This window comes from Tachysurus fulvidraco, chromosome 10 (assembly GCF_022655615.1).
Source record: "Tachysurus fulvidraco isolate hzauxx_2018 chromosome 10, HZAU_PFXX_2.0, whole genome shotgun sequence".
Taxonomy (NCBI): Eukaryota; Metazoa; Chordata; class Actinopteri; order Siluriformes; family Bagridae; genus Tachysurus; species Tachysurus fulvidraco.
The window spans coordinates 7,837,285-7,858,775 of NC_062527.1; the positions used below are offsets into that span (position 1 = coordinate 7,837,285).

The 21,491-nt window shown below is 36.3% G+C and overlaps 2 protein-coding genes across 2 annotated transcripts; one reads left to right on the forward strand and one right to left on the reverse strand.

Annotated features, from left to right (window-relative positions):
• Nucleotides 1-723: 723 nt before the first annotated feature.
• Nucleotides 724-8,378, reverse strand: pkmb (pyruvate kinase M1/2b). The gene is made up of 11 exons (XM_027173317.2): nt 8,223-8,378; nt 6,793-6,970; nt 6,421-6,512; nt 4,667-4,798; nt 4,275-4,461; nt 3,919-4,189; nt 3,518-3,668; nt 3,239-3,391; nt 2,335-2,501; nt 1,530-1,711; nt 724-1,267 (listed from the first exon to the last, which is right to left on the reverse strand). The coding sequence occupies exons 2-11, from the start codon at nt 6,941-6,943 to the stop codon at nt 1,161-1,163; spliced, it is 1,593 nt and encodes a 530-aa protein (XP_027029118.1). The 5' UTR covers nt 6,944-6,970; nt 8,223-8,378; the 3' UTR covers nt 724-1,160.
• Nucleotides 8,379-9,176: 798 nt separating this feature from the next.
• Nucleotides 9,177-20,873, forward strand: parp6b (poly (ADP-ribose) polymerase family, member 6b). The gene is made up of 23 exons (XM_047820084.1): nt 9,177-9,526; nt 10,018-10,211; nt 10,542-10,619; nt 10,983-11,077; nt 11,168-11,228; nt 11,578-11,668; nt 11,751-11,817; nt 11,954-12,103; nt 12,380-12,530; nt 13,137-13,268; nt 13,348-13,443; nt 13,597-13,689; nt 13,849-13,974; nt 14,092-14,157; nt 14,292-14,359; nt 14,698-14,746; nt 14,860-14,972; nt 16,626-16,698; nt 16,830-16,899; nt 16,994-17,073; nt 19,218-19,281; nt 19,378-19,462; nt 19,553-20,873. The coding sequence occupies exons 2-23, from the start codon at nt 10,209-10,211 to the stop codon at nt 19,647-19,649; spliced, it is 1,908 nt and encodes a 635-aa protein (XP_047676040.1). The 5' UTR covers nt 9,177-9,526; nt 10,018-10,208; the 3' UTR covers nt 19,650-20,873.
• The last annotated feature ends 618 nt before the right edge of the window (nt 20,874-21,491 follow it).

Here is a 21,491-nt window from a genome sequence, read left to right on the forward strand (position 1 = left end):
TTTTTGAGGTTTGAGAAATTGCATGAAATGTACCTGGTACATTCAAAGTGATGTGAATATTAATGGGATATCTGAGTGCTGACTCATTCTGCACCTGAACTGGTAAATGCGTGCACGTAAATGGGAAAAAAAAAAGCACTACTGATATTTTCCTTCTGGCTGCAATTTAATTATCAATAATCAGAAATCTGGATATTTAAAAAAAATATCTGAATACATTTTTGAGTCCTGCATTGTATTAATGTTTAATTATACAATGCCATCTAGTGTTCGACATCAACCCATATCGACATCTCCCCTCTCCCTCTGGTACACACACACACACACACACACACACACACACACACACACCTAATAAATCTATGCATGGAAACTATCTGAGCTGTAAAAGCTGGAATCGACGGTAATCTAGTCTTTTAACCTAATAACTACTAAAACAATGCATTATGTTCACTGATATTGCAAAAAAAATGCATTTGCAAATGTATTTTACTGACAAAAACAAAATTATTTACAAAAAATGTTATGCAAAACAGCTGGAATGACATTGTCCAGCTATCAATGTCATCACTGTTTCTTAAAACATTTCCACTAGAGTGTGCTGCTGGGTTGTGTGAAATCAACCCCCCATCCCCCACCTACCCACCCACCCATAATAAATGAGTTACCCCTAACTATCAGCAGACTTAAAATTCTGTCAGCCAATAACGAAATTAACACAGACCAGGTGATCATATGTTTAATAGTCCAGTAGTCAGTGTGCAAACATAATAGTTATGAGTATGATTTGAAAGAGAGGTGTAGCACAATTTACTTGTTGAGCATATACAGGCAACTGCTTCACATATTAGAGCATTACACAACCTATACAACAGTCACAACGTAGCATAACAACAAATTGTTGTACAAACTCCAAGGATAAGCACTCTAGTGCTGATGAGTGCAAAACTCTATTCAGTTGGTCAATTTTGAGATTTCTTTTTGGAAGTATCTTTTATAAGTGTACGCAAATGAAGCATTATCGAACCCTCTGGAAATAACACTAGGTGGTGCGGGGAATTCACTTATAGGATTGGGAGATTAATTTGATAAAATCTACAAATAAAGAACTTCTGGGAGTCAGGGATTAAAGGGAATGGCAAAATTCTTATTTATGGTGTTCAGGGCACCAGAACAACACGCATGGTGTTGGTGTAGCCAGAGCCAGGACGCCAACCAGTGACAACAATCACCACATCACCAGATTTGTAGAACTTCTGGGCTTTACCTGAAAGTGAACATTCATGTTATCCATTAACCACTTCCACAATCTACAGGCTGAGCTTTCATGGGCAGTATAACACATTTAGTTAAATTAAAAACTAAATCAAACAATTAAATTAGTTCATTAATTAAAGAAACACCAGTGCTTTATTATCCAGAGCTCAAAAACATTACTTCTTAGCTACTTTCACTCTTAAGGATGAATCCCCTCAATCCTACAACATAACTCTTTAAAAGAGATATCTAAAGTGGTACTTTGTCCTTACCCATCTCCAGGGCAAAGCTGACACGCAAGTCCACATCCTCAGCCCACATATCATTGGCAGGCTTGTTGTAGAGGATGGGGTAGATGCCACGATACAGATGGCACTGACGTGCTGTCTGCTCATTCCGGGTCACAGCCATGATGAGGGCACGAGGCCTGTATCTAGACAGCAGATGAGCAGACCTAAAGAGATTTAAGAGAGGGAAAGAGAGTGACACAGAGAGAGAGAGAAAGAGAGTGTGTGTGTGTGTGTGTGTGTGTGAGAGAGAGAGAGAGAGAGAGAGAGAGAGAGAGAGAGAGAGAGAGAGAGAAACTGTTCTAGCAATGAGGTATGACACCTACATAACTAAAAAGACTATCTGACTAAAAAAAAACAATATCTTCATAGTCAGCATTATCTTAAAAAAAGCAATACAAGCAATAAAACTATAAAAAGTAGTAAAATACTACATATTTGGGTTTATTATGTAAATTGGTTCGATTTTATTGCTTCACAGATAAGCATTTTGATAGTTTGTATGTATATGTTTGTATTCTGAATGCTCCATTATCGAGTAGACCTTTTGTATTTAAGAGACTGTACTGATTGCACCACAACAGCTGAGTGAGAAGTTTAAATTAGCCTGCAAAATGTCAGGGTTCAGGCCAGCAAAGGTCAGGATAAGCATGAGGGAGCACATTTGACACTGGCATGACACAGGGGATGAGTACACAGTTTGAGAGTAATATACATTATAAAAGTGCTATAAAAAATGTTTATGGTATAAACCTAAACATGCATGGAAGTACTGTCTCACTGGTTGTACCTTCCAGATTTAGTGAGAACGATAATGGCACTGGCACAGCACTTAAAGGAAGCTTCCACAGCTCCTATGGCCACAGATTCACAGGGGTCACGAGTCAGGTGTGTGGTGCGACGCAACTCTTCAAACAACTGCCTGTGGAACATGGCTGCCTCAGCCTCTCGGGCAATCTGAACCCAAATACACAAGCAAGTAAGGAAAAGAGAATAATCAGAATAATGTAGCCACTGAGGTCTTGTATGTACTTATACACAGCATGAAAATTGCTTTCATCGTAATGTAAAAATAGATATGATGTCTTGTTGAATTTAAACTTAAACGTTGGAAACCTGCAACAAGTTTACAATGCAAAACATACAAATTTACTATCAGGGTTCTTCTCAAGTTCAAACATAGTAAAGTGGTATTAAATAATCAAAAACCTTTAACAGCGTGCCAGGCTGTGAGTGCAGTTGTTGGACAGTTCCTCAAAGGCATGCAACATCAGTGGTACCATCGCAACACAACAGACAAGCTTTGTGCAAGTTCCACAGAAGGCAGCTAAACACACTATTAAGAAGACAAGACATGTACTAGTAAGAGAGTCAAATCAGACACACAATGAATAGATGGCTGTAACTACAACTCTTTACTAACCACTGTGTATTAGCAATAGTTTTAATAGATCAGAAATAACCCATCATCTGTGAAGCTAATCACTCCAAGACTGAAATGAAGGTATGATGTTTTTGCAATGTTTTTAGTAAGGAACAGTAAGTAAAAGGAATATAATATGCATGTTTCTTCACAGCAACAAGCTGTATGCACACACCAGTTAGACTTTTTTTTTAGACTAGCAGTAAGTTTATTTAGCATATTTCTCAAAATGCAATCAAATGCCAGGCCAGGGCAACAACATCACACTCACCAGGTGCTGAATCAACACAGACTCAACAGGGTACTCGCCCTTAGCTGTCTCTCCACTCAGCATGATGCAGTCAGCACCATCCAGCACAGCATTGGCTACATCACTACTCTCAGCACGGGTTGGACGGGGCTTCTTGATCATGCTTTCCAGCATCTGCCATTCAGAGGGATAATGTAGCCAATCAGAAAGAAGCCAAAGTTCAATTGCTTTATCCTTCTTTATATATTTGTTATGAAGAAATCAATATCTATTGATAAAGTCATGTATTTGTTTCTTCACCTGTGTAGCACAAATGATAGGTTTGCCAATCCTGTTGCTGCGTCCAATCATCATTTTCTGAGCCAGGAAGACCTTCTCTGTGGGAATCTCGATGCCCATGTCTCCACGGGCAACCATGATACCATCACTGGCCTCCAGGATCTCATCAAAACTGTGCAAAGACAAGAAAAAAGAGAAAGAAATAAACACAATAAACACTTCAACAAGACTATGGAAAACTAAGAAACAAAATAATATTGTTAAAACTAGTCAGTAGAGGAATAAAAATCCATTAAGGATCTCACCAAAGGACACAAAAGAAATAACAAATGTTATTAAAAAAGAAAAAGATAGAATGATAAATGCCAGGCTAAGAAAACTCTGAACTGGATCAATGACATTAGATTCTCCTACACACTCACTTGCGCACCCCCTCATGGTTCTCCAGCTTGCTGATGACCTTGATGTTCTTGCCCTTCTCACCCAACACTTTCCTGACTGCGTGAACGTCAGCAGCCTTGCGGATGAAGGATGCAAACACCATGTCCACTGCTTGCTCCACACCAAACTGCAGGTCTTGGATGTCCTTCTCAGACACAGCGGGTAGGTCTATTTTAGCACCAGGCAGGTTCACACCTTTCTTGCTGCCCAGCATACCGCCATTCTCAATCTCACATATCAAGTAGTCACCACCTGGATCAAAAGGCATAGAAATTTTTTTAGCAACCTTGGTTTGGTAATGATTTTGGATTAAAACTAAATAGCTGCTGAAACTGACCAATTTCCAGGACTTTCAGGGAAATGAGGCCATCATCAACGTAGACCTTGCTGCCCTGTTCAACCACCTTAGTGATATTCTTGTAATCAAGCCAGAGAGTTTTCTCATCACAGTTATCCTTGAATTTGTCATCTAGGGTCAGCTTAATTTTCTCACCCTTGTTTAGCTTCACCTCCTCAGTGCCACTCTGGAGAAGGGATACACAATGTAAATAATTTAGAAATCTGACAAATTGTATAAGAAGTCTCAGTCTGTAGGGTGTGTAACATTAGGACCTTCTCCTCCCATAAAGCGTAGTAAGACCAGAACTGATTTAGGTAATGAAAATTCTAAACAAATTGTTCGACAGGAAACAAAAATAAGTTTGCTGAGGATCTAAAAGTAACACTCACGCCCTTGATGAGTCCAGTCCTGATTTCAGGGCCCTTGGTGTCCAGTGCAACGGCCACTGGTCTGTACTCAAGACTTCCAGGTACAAAGCTCTCAGTGGCTTCACGTACATTTTTGATGGTATCAGCATGGTACTAAAGAATACAGAAGTATGTCCATCTCACTAAAGTGCAAAACTAAAAAAATACTTAAACATTAACTCTCAACATCAATTCCCCAATAACAAATCTACAAGAATAACACTGTTGTGTGTTATTTATGCTATTAATGTTTTGTTATCAGTGTGACATAATATTACAAGGAAAAATTTGAGAATAAGTTTAATTCAGAAAATATTTATGATGTAATAATCAATAGACACATATGAGCATATGAAGTATCTTTTAAAAACATTTTTTAATGTTTAAATTCAGAGCAGTTAACAATTAATAAATAACTACTTATGTGTTTATACTTGTTAAGCATTTTAATTATAAGCTTAGAAATACTCAGTAATTCATGATCTGTCAGTAGCCCTACTTTACTTAATATTAAAGTTACATATTTATTTCTAACACAATTTAATAATTAATGTATTAGGTTTAAATGTCATTATTGTTATTATTATAGTAGTAGCAGTAGTACCTTTTGGTAGTTATCTCAAGGTAGATGGTAAAATTAAATGGATCAAACAAGCAACAAAATAGTGAAAAGAAAAATCAGAAACTTAAATCAGAAACACAAGACAAAAAAGGCATGGAACTGAAAGCAACACATGAACATGACAACCACAACAAACTGACAATGGAAAACACATAGATTAAAACGTAGGAGGAGACAGAACAGGTGTGAGTGACTACGACATGCTAGGGTAAATGTAGTTCACTATGCTCTGGGCAGGACTATGACAAGTTTATTATTAACACAACTGTAGTTATCTACCGTATATACTGTACGTATGAGAGAATGCTTGCACATACTATATTTGCCAGTTATTCCCTGCTTATTTTACTTGTCCATTTATAATTAAATGTTTGTAGTCTAGGGCATTTGAAAGATGCCATGAGTATAGTGAACTGTAACTGAATCTGAGAAGGAAATCTTGGAGGCATGCTATATATATTGTATGTCTGCACAGATCATATTTCCTGTGATATAATTAGTTGACCGTCTGACTGCCACACTACAAAGAATTACATAACTATTTGTGCACCAGAAGAGCTACAAAGTCCTTTTTTTAAAGCCTCAATAACTGCATTTAAAATATCTGATAAATCACTCATTCACTTTTGTTTCTACAATTCAAAAAGAGCTTCTTCCACTGTGGAAATTGTCGGTGGATATTCTACACGAAAAATCTTAAATATGAATCTGCAGTCATATTTAAGAACAGCCTTATGATTAGGATTTACCTTACTCAGGTTTCAAGCAACAAAGTAGGAATATGTTAACATTGGAAAAATGTTAGTTTAATTTTTGTATAAAAAAGTTTTAAATTCATGACCTGGACAAGACAGGGAATGACTTGGTTTCACTATTAGTGAGTGTGACCCTCAACTAATAAACAGTCTAGCTGACCTTTAACTGGTACTGACCTATAGCTGAAATATCAAAGCTATCATATGAAGGTGTAATGACACACTTGATGCGATGGTTTATAGCGTTTAATGGAAAGGCCAATCCTTAATCTAACTCCTCTCTGATGAGCTTTTACTGTGAGGATATTATACACAGATTTTTTTAACATGGTACTGAGGAACTGTAATAATTCACCAACCTCATGAGTTCCATGAGAAAAGTTCAAGCGTGCAATGTTCATGCCAGCCTTGATCATCTCCCTCAGCTTCTCCACAGAGCGAGAAGCTGGCCCTAAATAAATTTAGAAATTAAACTTCAACTCATATACAATTTAATTAACAAAAATTCTATTAATTCAATGCCACTGTTTGTAGTGGAGAATGCATAACTTGGTGTGAGAAATTAATTCCTGAATTCATTCATGAAAAATTTTATATATTTCTGTATTTCTAATAATGTCTACTGTTAAAATCACTACACTTATAAAACCGAATTAAAGTGAATTCTAAAAGCTAATAATACTTTGAGTTAACTAAACATGGAAATGAAGAAGTGTCAGTGTTTTGCTGACCAATTGTGCAGATGATTCCAGTGTTGCGAGACACTGTGGGCTCAGAGTCAATGTCTAGCAGGCACATGTGCTCCAGGAAGGTTTCTGCCATTGCAGCATGGAGCTGCTGAGAGTGAATGACGGAAGAGCTCATATTCTTATCCTTAGACATTAACGGAGCAGTGTCTGCTGGAACGTCCTGAAATATGAGAAAGCATTAAAAGATGACTTTGCCCAATTATGCATGTGAAAAGTAGGACTCTTTTGATCTGAAAAAAAAAGTATTGACATCATAATTTCTCCATTTTGACTCAAAAGTTGATTATAAACTGACTGTAAAAATTAGACTTTTATTCACATGAATATAGAAATGCCACCTGAACTTGCCCAAGCTAATTGTGCTAAACTGCTTAGACCATGTTGATTGTATTAAAGGAAGTTGGAAATATGTTCAAATATTTAATATCTATAGACATAGTTTACAAACCATACAGATTAAAGTCAATACCAGCTAGACAGCACAGGGTAAAAATATTTTATTTTATTTAATAGTATACTATATATAAAAGGTTTTTAAAAGAAATAATAAATAAAGTCTTTAATACAATATAAGAGAATATACAGTACAGTATGTCATATAAACCATGCAATTCTATAAGCTTTGCTGTAAAAAAAAAAAAAAAAAAAAAAAAGCTAACAAGCGAGTGTTGTAGAAAAACCCCACAGCATCTGGTGTGCTAAAAATATCTTAAAACAGCGTGATCATATTGCTTCTGTGGCTCTTCAAACATTGGGCCCCCAAACGCAGTACACTGTCACTGTCACCAAAGGTTAAGTAACTAGAAGCTGTTCCAAATGATATATTAGCTATATGTGCAAAGAAATGCATGACTGCACATACACTCACAAAAAGCACTCAATGTTAGATTCTTCAGTCAATAGTTAAGATTAGTCTGGTCTGCGGTGCGTAAATAAAAATGTCATAGTATTTAATGCATTTAAGGTGTCACAATATTTAGCAGGGACATATTATTACTACTAGTACTAGTAGTAATAATAGTAATAATAATGATAATAAATATAATAACATTAATAACAATAATAATTCATAATAATTCATAATAATAATAATAATAATAATAATAATAATAATAATAATAATAATAATAATAATAATAATAATGACTTAATCTGCATAGTTATCATGCAGAATTATAAGCGTTCACAAATTAACTGTAGGTTTTACATATTAGTTCAGCAGAAACTTTGGAAAACAAAATTAATAAAATATTAAAATAATATGCACGACTACAACATTAGATAAAAGCCTGTAGTATTTAAAATATCTCTTATCAAGGTTTTGACTTTTCATAAATGTTGGTTATCTACTTAAAGTTGGTAAAGTTGGTAAAGTTGGTAAAGCTGGTTCTCTGTTAGAAATAAAAACATACCTGTATGAGTGATAAACGCTCTCAGACCCACAGCAGCCGCTGGCCAGTCACAGACAGCTGAGCTCCGTTCCACAGCGCGCGCGCCTCATTTAACACCGTTATTAGCCGGTACTACTTCCTGAAGGGACGTGACACTGTATCCATGCGAGAGTGTGGATAAACTACACTTTATGTCTGTTTCCTTTTTCTGCTACAAACATTAGTTTTCGGTGTAAATATCCATTTAAAAAAATTGTCACCGATAAAAATGTTTATTTTACAGAATTTAGAATAAAGTCATTTGTGCTGAAATGCAACGTTTAAGGTGTTTTACATGGAGGCAATAAAGCGCGAGATGTCTGAGAGCTGACAATTCAGGGACTGAATTGAATCAGTTATAGAGTCAATCAAATGAATCGGTTAGTGAATCAATTTAATTAATCAGTGGATCAATCAAATGCATCAGTTAGTGAATCAATCAAACGAATCAGTTAGTGACTCAATCAAATGAATCACTTAGTGGTGTCAAGCATATGAATCAGTTAGTGAATTAATCAAATGAATCAGTTCACTGGTAACACTGATACCGTGTGTTAGGTTTTGTTATAAAATGCTAAATTTTGTTATAAAATACCAAATGCATCCTGTACATTTCAGTTATAGCCAGTAAAACACTATCTTTTGGAAATAGAGCTCCAAGAAGTCGAGCTAAAGGTGTTAAAAGTCCGATTGTTCAAAATGCACAAACTGGGATAAGTGTGAAATAAAACCAAAAAGTTAGGAAGTGAATTGTACAAAACGCTGTACAGAAATATTGTATTTTAAAAATGTCCTCTTGTCAGCATCCTCTTGTCAACATGTTCAACAATGCAACATTTTCTGCATGATATTTACATGCAGAATCCAGTGACATTTTGAACGTTACTATTAGGTTTTATCAGCAGAAGAATAGAACAGGTGAGAACCGAACGCGTTCTGCATGTTTATAGACTGTATTCGGTTCAAATCCACGCTACTGTGAGCGCGCGCCCTATCGGTGGTCTCGTGACCAGGCAGAGATTCACTGCGCCTGCGTCCGTACAGCAAGCGTTGTCAGGGAGAAAGCGGCCAGCACAAGGGGAGAAATAAACAGCGACAAACGCCAGACAGGGCCGGGCCACTGACACGGATACACAGACAAGCACACAATGAAACCTTTTTAAATAATTTTCCAATTGTTGCTATTTCAATCGTGGTCTTTATTTTTAGTTTTTATTTTTTTAAGTTTTTTTTAAATTAACGCAACATAAAATACGGAGAATCTTCACTGCCTTGTTCTTTAAAAGGTAAGAGATCAAATTCACCTTCATGGTGGTGAAATAAATTGGTCCTGATTTGTTTTATCTAGTTCATTGTCACTGTGGATCTGTTTGAGATTTTGGGCGTTTGATTTGTTCTGCACTTGGATTTAGGAATCAATCAACAAGGCAAAGCCAAAGAGATGCTGAAAATCAACACAGATGATTTTATATATTTGGAATTTTTTTTTTCTTTCCTTTGTGGCAAACCTGATATTTTATTTCATTTATTGCACAATTGTGAATCCAAGCATAAATGTATCTCTTTCATCAAACAGTCAAACAAAGAAATTTACAGTAGGATATGATATTCTAACTTATTGTGCATCTTTTTTAAATGAGCTACTGTTCTTTTCTTTTTATTCCCTTTGTGTATTCTATCCATGTAACTACTTGGATTTATTCATTTATTTGTTGACATTTGGTTTCTATAATCTGGTCCGGCATTCACAGCCTTTTCTCCCTTGCTGTTTTTGCAGGTTGTTTTGGGATGGTTCAGGATTACTCAGACATTCTTCCTGAATAAGCATCATCTTCAACCTGGCTGTAATGCGTGACCTCGTCATAGAGTCTAAACCAGATCTGAACATAAAGTGCTTGGCAAAGTCTTTATCACTGGAATGGAAAGGAAAGGCAACAAAAAGACACTGGAGCTAACTCTGTGATCAGCATGGTAAAGAACCTCTTGTCAAACCTTTCAAATAAACTACAGCATTCGTAATGATATTTATTTCATATTTTGGTCGTTAGACTGTTAAAAAGTGGAAACTGATAGTGGAAAATAAATTCAGCATGACAAATTTAGATAATGTGTGGAATATGTTAAGATGTCTTATTGTGACACTGACCTAGTTGAGTAGATTGTTTAAGCTGGTTGATGCAAGCGTCTGCTCAAGAAGGGATGGGGATAAGGGAGTGAAGATGGTGAGGACAAGTAAATCACTGAGATATCAGGAGACAGAGGAGGACACAGCTGACCCTGTTTAACCCGTCTGCCTCTCAGAGTGTCCGTGAGCAGTGCTGGAGTGATGAGGAATCAGATGGGGAAATTGACTGTGAAAACATAATTTATGGAGCACAGGTATCTATTTCAAAATATACAAGAAGCTGAATCATTGTAACCTAATATTGTTTAGTCAGTTCAACTTGAATTTGGATTAATACAGGTGAAGTTGGAATTGAGCCAGGATGCAGACAGCATATGGCGTCTGTGCTAATTCTTATCCGAGCCTTCGTTTAAAAAAATCCTACAGCAGATAACTAAAGGATACAGACTAGGCACAATCCTCGAATGAACAGCAAGTGACAGTGTAATTTAATATAAAATAAAAGACAAAACTGTTCGAAGTATTTCCTGTACATTGGTCAGGTAGCTATTTATAAGGGACATAAAGAGAAATTTCAATTTCCTCTACTATGAAGAACAAATTAACGTGTCCTACAGGGTAATTATGCTGCTGATCTCTATTGCCACCCGCAATTGGACACAGATGTTGTAGCTGTGAAGGATATCTACTCTGACAGTGCTGTTGGTGTAAGGTACTTAAAATAAGTTAATATATATTTGTTAACTAATTTAAGGCCAATGTCAGGCCGAACCTGATCTGAGATTTACACTTTTTTTTTCAGGGAGTATGAAACAATTGATGATGTGGACATCGACTTGCACATCAATATCAGCTTTTTAGATGTGAGTTTACCGTATTGTATCAAAGACACCACATTGCAGCCATAGCCCTGATTATTTCTGCCAGCTTTCATTGTTTTCTCAACATGGCACAAAATAGCTTGGATGTCAGCATTGCTCGTGCAAACCAGTGTGAAACTATATGATGTATTTAAAAATTATTTGCTGGTCAATTGCAAGTGGATTAAAATATTACCATGATTATCTTAAGTAGAGAATTTAAATTATTGTTCATTTATTTTAAATAGCCATTTTTGCTTGGATGTTTTTTTTTTTACTGTATTTTTTGCATATTTTATGAAAGGTGACAGTAATTCTGAAGGACACTGTATGTCTGTGTATTATCCAACAGGAAGAGGTGGCCACAGCATGGAAAGTCAACAGAACAGAACCTATTATTCTGCGCCTTCGATTTTCTTTGTCTCAATACCTTGATGGACCAGGTACGAATTTATTTTATTTTTATTTATTTAATTTTTTTTTTTCGTCTATTCCGTGCACACCTGAACAGTTCATTTCTTTTAGCGCCGACAGTGGAAGTGTTTCAGCCTTCCTGTAAAGATAGCTTCAGTGTTGGCATACAGCTCAAAAGGTAACCAGTTCTCTTTTATATTTATGACATTATTATTCCTTAGCTTATTGTTGTAAAAGTATTAATTATCTGATAATAGCTGTGGTATATCATATATAGTTGTACTAAAAGTGCATTTTTTACATCCCTTTCCCAGAATTCTTAGTACATTCATATCAAATCAGTGGAAACACCTCAGCAATGAATTTCTGAGAACTCAGCAGAAGAAGAGGCATAGCTGGTTCAAAGCTGGAGGAACGATCAAGAAATTCCGTGCTGGCCTCAGCATCTTTACACCAATAGCCAAGTACAAACAGATAAGCATTTTTACCCTTATTTGCACTTGTTGTTCTTGTTCATGTTGCCCACTTGTACCTCTTTTTCTAATGCCAGTATGCTGACATTATTTGAATTCAGCTTAATGAGTTAGCATTCTATATAAACTGTTTGAGGAAACCCTGACCAATAACAGAAGTCACAAGATAAACAAATGTAACTTGTATTTAAAAGCCAGTAACACCTTCAGGACAATAACATTTACTTTAATACTAATTACTTTGGCTGCTTCTCTCCATTTTTCCAGGTGTCCCAATGTACCCCTGATCCAGGGTCCTGGAGAGAAGGGGAGGACATCGGGGCCTGAGCCGAGAGTAAGCCGCCTTATGAGCCGCTCAGTCTCCTGTACCATGAAGATGCCAAAAGGAGACTTACTCACATACGCACCCAACGGACAGGTGAGCTACTCTTTGACTGCTTATTAGAAAGAAGAAAAATGACCAGATATTAATAATTGCAATAAATGTATTACATTATGTATGTTTTATGTTGACAATTTATGTGACCGTGTGATTTGAGTAATAAGTTCATACTCTGAGCTTTGTTGGTGTACAAATTGAATCAGAATCAGATTTATTCGCCAAGTGTGCACAAACACAAGGAATTGCAGTGCTGTATACCGTGCAGTGCAGTGCTGTTTACCATGAAATGCAGTGCTGTTTACCGTGTAAGCTGAATGCTCATTGGCCATGGTCTTCAAAGTGGGGTCCATGACACAGAACCAAGAGGTTTCTGATTTTATTACACTCTATAATATTTATAAACAATGTCAACTGAAATTTAAAAAATCTAATTTCGATAAAAATGTAAAATTCTGAAAAAAAAAACAATAGATACCCAAAAGAATATTGTACACAGTTTGTAAGATAAAATGGTACAGTGGGGCTCAGTGAATGTACAGTTATACAGTTAAAGGGGTCTCTGACTATTAAACCTAAACTAAAGAGTGGTCTATGGTATATGATCACCTAGAAATAAACTGTGCATTTTGGTTGTCTCTATAGAATGTGGCAGTCCCTGGCTCCAGATCCACAGTTCAGATCACCACCAAGCAGCTTATTGAGCTGTTCTTCTCTTCACAAGCTCTCCTACACTGCAAGAGTATCCCTACTCTGGAATACGGCTTTCTTGTACAGGTAAATTATTGGTCTTTTTCTTTATAGGATTGATGCCGGTATTTATGTCTGTACATATTAAATTTGTCTATTTTTCAAGATTATGAAGTACTCAGAACAGAGAATTCCCACCCTGAATGAGTACTGTGTGGTCTGCGATGAGCAGCATGTCTTTCAGAATGGCTCCATGCTCAAGGTATCAACAAGTAATTACAATTATCTGGAGCTTTCCTATATGCTGTACTTAATACTTATATTGTTTGAATCTGAACTGCTTGTGGTCTCTTATTATATTTGGTCAATGGAGTTACATTTATGTATGCTTGACAAACTATATATTTCTTTCCAGCCAGCAGTGTGTACAAGAGAGCTGTGTGTCTTCTCCTTCTACACACTGGGTGTTATGTCAGGGGCTGTAGAAGATGTGGCAACAGGAGCCGAGGTAATGCATACATATAACACACACACACACACACACACACACACACACACACACACACACACACACACACACACACACACATATATATAGTTTTTGAGTCTTGCTTTGCTGAAACTCCATAAGTCTGATCAAACTGTCTGTGTGATCATTTTCATTCAGGTGGTTGACCTGCTGGTAGCAATGTGCAGAGCTGCCCTGGAGTCATCTCGTAAAAGCATTATATTTGATCCTTATCCTTCAGTGGTTGACCCTTTCGATCCCAAGGCTTTGGCCTTTAACCCTAAGGTACAGAATTTTAAATGACTTAATGGCATCAGTTATCATGGCTATTTTATTACACTTTTTACATTTTTTTCTTGTCATCCTATCATATTTCTGCTGATTATGCTTATCCTTTGACAGAAAAGAAGCTATGATAGGCTGCAAAAAGCACTGGACAGCATCATGTCGATACGAGAAATAACACAAGTATGGAAAGAGCTGTGCTTTCAATACGACAAATTTATCTTTGATCTCAAAGAAACCTTATATTTGACGTTGATACCTGATGGTGCCTGATATCTGCTGGTCTGGTGAATGATTTCATTGTCATATATTTATAGGGCTCATATGTAGAGATAAAGAAACAGATGGACAAATTGGATCCACTAGCACATCCTCTGTTACAGTGGTAAGAATCAGATGCAATTTAATTTGACAGGCCTGTTACACATACAAGGAAATTATTTTATGTGGTGTTCAGACAAAAGACAACACCAGGCAATTTACAACTGTGCATGAAACAGACATTTGTATACATTTTTAAAAATTGGTACATTGTACATTGATAACTGGTAAAATGTTATAAAGATAACAGTGCAGCAGTGTTATACAATGTGCTATAAGGTAGAGAGTTCTAGGTTACAGGCTACAGTCTATAGAATCATCACTCCCCTCATTGATATTTCTTGTTCTCATGATTAAAGCCACATTTGATAATACACCTTGTGCTATACTCATCTGCTGCAGGATTATATCTAGCAATCGATCTCATATTGTCAAGCTGCCTTTATGTAGGGTAAGTACACTCCTTAGCAGTGTTGTACTCCTACTTTACTATTATATAAACAAAGCATGCACACAAGTTAATTCCATTTTATCTCATTTCTTTTTCTCTGTTTCTGCTGACAGCAACTCAAGTTCATGCACACCATCCACCAGTTTCTGTTGCTCAGTAGCCCTCCAGCCAAAGAGGCTCGATTCCGCACAGCTAAGAAACTATATGGCAGCACTTTTGCCTTTCAGTGGGTATATTATATATATGTATATCATATATAACTATGATATCTAAAGCTTCACTGTCATGGATCATCTGGGTTTTTATTTATTACTTTATTCTGCAGTCAGCTCTAGAATTATTGCCACCCTTGCTGTGTGGATAACTTAATTTTAACTGAAAAAAGAAGAAAATATAATATATATAACTATAAAAAAAAAAAAAACACTGGACAATTCCACAAAGACATTTTACTAAAAACTGACAGAGGTATATTCTTTCATTGAAGTTTTTTTCTAAGGTTCCTTCTAAGAAAAACACATTTGGAGGAACACATTTTAGCTTAAGAATATTTCCCATTCACATTTGTTTAAGTTTACCTAAATGTTTATGAACTCTAGTCACCCTTGACTTCCTGTGTCACTGGATAATATCAGATGTGACAGAGGCCAAATTCCCTTCATTCTTGTCATTCATCACCATGGAAACAATTTGACAGTGAATGGTTGATTGCGAGAATGGTTAGTGTGGTAGACATTTCTCCAGGGATCACCGGAGTCTACAATCTACAAATCTACAATTAGCCGCCTTTATACCAACAAACTTTTGGCACGTGAAATATATTATTTTTTCAAACCACAAACAGATGTGCCTGCAGCTCACAATGCGCTTTGCATGGAGCCTGGTTCTGTGGTCAGAAGAGACAAAAAAAAAGCTTTTATTTAATATTTATTCATAAAATAAAATAAAGAAACTAATTCTCACTGTTAAGAAAAAAAAACTTCACTGTCGGAAAAAAAACAGATCACAGGACCTCCACCAAATAGGTGGAGGTCCTGTGATCTGTTTTTTTTTCCCCCCCGGCCAAAACCTTTGGGAAACTTTTTACCATTTTTATACATGACATCATGGACTCATAAACTGTACAAAGACTCCATGATTCCATGAACTGTATGTATGGGCTCCTGTGTAGCACAACAGAAAACCATTCACTTTATCCGCTATCCACTCTATCATTTAGGAGTTCATATCCTGATGCTACTGCAGCTAGTAGTGCCAGTAGTGCAAGAGAACAAAATTGTTGTGTGCTCAGTAAGGATATCATAGACTTTCTTTCAGTCTGCACAACTTCAGCCAATCTTGGGTATCTGGGAGCTCAGATGTGCAGATGTGATTTCTTCCGAGTTACAATGCCTCCAGTAGTTGCATGAGTACCAATGCAAAAAGATCCTGCTGGCTTCACATGCCAAGTTAAAAAAAACATGATAGCCCTTGGCTTTCCTCATTGGTAACTGTTACATGATCTGGGAAAACTGGCCAAAAGGCATGGTCTCAGATTTCTTGTATTCTATCTTATCAAGTATTATAGGAAAAAAATCTGTTTAAAACATCTTCAGATGTATTTATATTCTACCCAGTCATTGGGACACACATGCTTTATTTTATTATTTTATATTTTATAATAAATTAACTTAAATTAAAGGTTAGATTTCTAATATATCCAGTGTGACATTAAGCTATTTTTTAAACTATATTTAAGCAATATTTTAACTATATTTTTTCATAATGTTTTTTCCCACTTAAACCAAAGGAGGCAATAATTAGTGCGTTGATTGTAAATTGAATATAATGTAAAAATAATTCAATGTAATGAACTTGTTTCTCTACAAATGTGTATCAGTGGCTCCCATATAGAAAACTGGCACTCTATTCTACGAAATGGACTTGTTAATGCCTCCTATACAAAGCTACAGGTATAGTATGTTCTACTTGGCATCCAAACTGATTATCTGTTGGTATATTTAACCATAATCTGAGGAATTCTTAGCACACTGTTTTACACACTAAGTTTGTTCATACGAGTCCATGCTTTCTCTAACACAAGCTGCATGGGGCAGCCTATGGGAAGGGCATCTACCTCAGTCCCATCTCCAGCATATCTTTCGGATACTCAGGTAAGAGTGACATTATGATTTATGCAATGAGTTTAAGGCTTGGGATAGACTTAAATAGTGTGGAATAGTTTAACTAAAAATTCTTTTTTTCTAGGGATGGGTAAAGGACAGCACCACATGCCCACTAAAGAGGAGCTAGTGCATCATTATAACAGAGTCAAAACCATCTCACAGGTGTGTTCGTTTGTTTTATTATTATACCTTTATTTAACCAGGGATAAAATCACATTGAGATATATATCTCATTTACAAGTGAGCCCTGGCCAAGGTACAGTAGCAGCACACAATAGACAACATAAAAACAAATTAAGTACATAGAACAATAATCACAACACACACATTTCCAACAATAAAACAAGACTAAAACAAGATTAAGAACAAGTGCAGACAGTTTGGAATGTTCGATTGAGATACAGCTTAAACTCATTCATTGAGATAAGTACACTCAATTTCAATGATCTTTGAATCTCATTCCAAGCAGTTGATGCACTATAAGTAAAAGCAGTTTTTCCAAACTCTGTCTTCAGTAAGGGAACATTTAAAAGAATATATCTACTTGAACGCAGATTATGCCCTTGACTACTGACAGTTGGTAGACTATTCATGTAAAGAGGAAGCAGGCCAACTATGGCCTTGTACACTAATATAAGCCAATGCTTGTATCTTCTTAAGTGAAGCGAAGGCCAACCTACCATTTCATACAGTGCAGAGTGATGAGTATAATGATGGCTACGAGTTCAATCTTAAAGCAGAGTGATAAACAGAGTCCAGTGATTGTAAAAGAGCCTTAGTGGTGTTTCTGTAAAAAAACATCTCTATAATCTAAGATAGGTAAGAAGGCAGCTTCCACCAACTTTCTCTTTGCTGACTGTGAAAAACAAGCACTATTTTGAAAGTAAAACCCCAGTTGTAACCTTATATTAGGCAACAAATGTTTAACGTGTAACTTAAATGATAAGTCCTCTTCCAACACAAAACCTAGATACGGTATTTATAGGAGGAGACTAGCTCTATAGAATTATCCCTGTAGAGTGTAAAGTGACGGAAGAGAAGATACGCACTTATATTTCCTCGAGAAGATCATATATTTTGTTTTCTTATCATTCTGAATTAATTCTAAAGAGATAAGGTTATGCTGAACTATTGCAAATGCTTCCTGCAACTTTAAGATGCAGCTATTAATGGAGGGTGCAAAGCAATAAATGATGGTGTCGTCAGCATATATATATATATATATATATGTAAATTGCAGGGGACGCAAAATAGACTCCTGTGGCACACCAGATTCGATACTAAGCTTGTCAGAGAGAAACCCCTTAATTTGCACCCTTTGACACCTGTTCTTTAAGTAGTTCCTAATCCAACCTAATGCGGTTTCAGAAAGACCAATACTATGTAGACGCGATAGAAGAATACCATGATTGACAGTGTCAAAATCTTTAGCCAAATCAATAAACACTGCAGCACATGATCTTCCACTATCTAGGGCACAGGTAATGTAATTTAGAACTTTCATAGTGGCAGTTACCGTACTATGATTCTTTCTGAAACCGGACTGATACCTGAACAAAATACTATTGCTAGATACAAATTCCTTTAGCTGTTCACTGACAATAGATTCTAAAATTTTGACTATCACTGATAACTTGGAAATCGGTCTATAATTAATTAAGACGTGAAGCTGACAGTTTTTCTTTTTTTGACAGTTTTTTCTTTTTTTTATTGAATTATTTGTGTAGAGCCGGGTTAAGAATGCATAAAGTGGCGCGCTCACTGGTGGCCAGTTTAGTGTCACTGTGCCCAAAGAGCCATCAACAAAGTTCTGGCAATATCATAAATGTTTATCATAGGCCTTAAATGTTCAGCATGTGACAGATACTACCACTTTCATCTAAACATCTACAAAAAGACCAAGACTAAGAAAAGTACTGGTAGCCACAGCTTCAAACATAGCAGCCAATGTGGAAACATAAATGAAACATTCAATGGACAGAAAGATATCTTTACTTGCCCAAACACAGATCTCTATGATTGATGGCATATGCACAATGTAATCATTTTAAATCACAGGTCTGTTGTTAGAGGATCTTCATCATATTTGTTTCGGAGATCACATTATCTGTTGTAGATGTAAACCAAGATTATGTAACAAGTACTAATATTAAAAGATTATCTGTAATTACACATTTCAAATACAGATTTTGATAAATTAATAGGTTAAACTATACATTTATTGGGAATGAGTGACTGATGAGGATTTGCTGTGTTTTTACAGCATTAGATGCCTTCTATCACGTTTATATTTTTGTTTTCTGCAGAGTCTCCCAGTGCAGTCAAGGTTTCTTCAGAGTCGGAATCTTAACTGTGTCGCTCTTTGTGAGGGTATGCAACAGCCATAATGCCTTTTCAATATCATGAATTAAAATAAATGCATTTTGTATTTTTTGTTAAAACTGTTTTCTTGTTTAATTTACATAGTAATAACATCCAAAGACCTCCAGAAACATGGGAATATTTGGGTGTGCCCAGTGCCTGACCACGTCTGCACACGTTTCTTTTTTGTGTAAGGTTTTTAATCATGCTAGCTTTTTCTGTTCTGCTTTAACAATTCATTCTCACAAAAGCTTACCATAACCATGTGCATGTTTTACAGGTATGAGGATGGGCAGGTGGGGGATGCCAACATTAACACACAGGAAGCTCAAATTCAGAGAGAGATCTTGAGGGTGATTGGGACACAGTCGAGTTGAATTTCAAGTTTTGACTCTTAAAGAGACTGAAGAAAGACAGTATCAACCCTGCACTGTGCGATTGTCAACCCTCTGATCGCTGTTGCCAAATTAGTGGCTGTGAATTAAGGGAACTTTTAAAGAAAATGTATAATAAGGTTGTTTTTAACCTGTTTTTTACACATTCCACCTTTGTATGTGTGTGTGTGTGTATGTGTGTATGTGTGTGTATGTGTGTGTGTATGTGTGTGTGTATGTGTATGTGTGTGTGTGTGTGTGTGTGTGTGTGTGTGTGTGTGTGTGTGTGTGTGTGTGTGTGTGTGTGTGTGTGTGTGTGTGTGTGTGTTATCTTGACAGCATTCCTCTCATTACATACTATGTACAAAAAAGTGACCCCATGTGACCACTCGCATGTGGGGATCTGCTGCCACACTGTCAATATTAATGCACAGGTCAGATTTATTTGTTGTTGTCCCATGATTCTAAAAACCCCTTTTGATCACTGAAGTTGTTCCTAGAAGAAAATGGTGCTACATTAGATGTTAGCTTAAAAGGGGTGCTAAAGCTTGTATTTCTAGAACAGGCCTGATAAATATGCTACATAATGACTAATGTAAAAGATCACATACAGTATGGTATTACTGCTGTGTTCAGTTAAGAACAGTTGCTTAATTTAACACTTTTAAAAGTCAGTAAAAGACTAATCTGACTATAATTTTATTTAAAGTTTTGATTAGGCTCAATCCTGAGCTGTTTTTGAGACGTGGTCTGTTGTTCTTAATGGTACTGAAAAAAACAGATATTATAAAGGTGACATAAACCTGCTGGACATGTCATTATAATGTTTCAGAAACTGAACATCTAGTTAATATTTGTAGCATCAAACACTTTACACTCAACCTGTAATCTGTGCTGTATAGCAAAGAGACACTTGCAATGTGTTTTGTCTTAACGTTGTATAAAAACAGTCACTCTTTAAAACGCAGTCAATAAATGTATGTTCATGATGTTTTCCTCTGAGGTATAAAAAAAAGGTCAAAATAATGTGCCTAAAGACAATCTAGGTACACTCTAATGTCAGAATAACATACCTATGGAAGCTCTATGGTCAAAATAACATACCTGAGAACACTAGGTACAGTCTAAGTTCAGAATTACATGCCTAGGGACATTTTAAGGTCAAATCGCATACCTACGGACACTCTAGGTACACTCTAATGTCAGAATAACATACCAGGGGACACTATAATGTCAGAATAACATACCAGGGGACACTATAATGTCAGAATAACATACCTGGGGACATTCTAGGTATAGTGTAAGGTCAGAATAAAATACCTAGGGATGCTCTAAGGTCAAAATAACATAAGGTGAAGTAACTCTAAGGTATTGTATTCTGACCTTAAAGCATCCAAAGGTATGTAATTCTGACCTTACACTATACCTAGAATGTCCCCAGTTATGTTATTCTGACATTAGAGTGTCCCCAGGTATGTTATTCTGACATTAGAGTGTACCTAGAGTACACTCTATAGTGTAAGGTCAGAAGAAAATACCTAGGAACACTCTAAGGTCAAAATAACATAAGGCAAAGTAACTCTAAGGTATTGTATTCTGACCTTACACTATACCTAGAGTTTCCCCATGTATTTTATTTTGACCTTAGAGTCTCCCTAGGTATGTTATTCTGACATTAGAGTGTACCTAGGGTGTTCCCATGTATATTATTTTTACCTTAGAGTGTCCCTAGGTATGGTATTCTGACCTTAGAGTGTCCCTAGGTATTTAATTCTAACCTTAGACTATACCTAGAGTGTCCCCAGGTATGTTATTTTGCCTTTAGTGTGTCCCTAGGTATGTTAT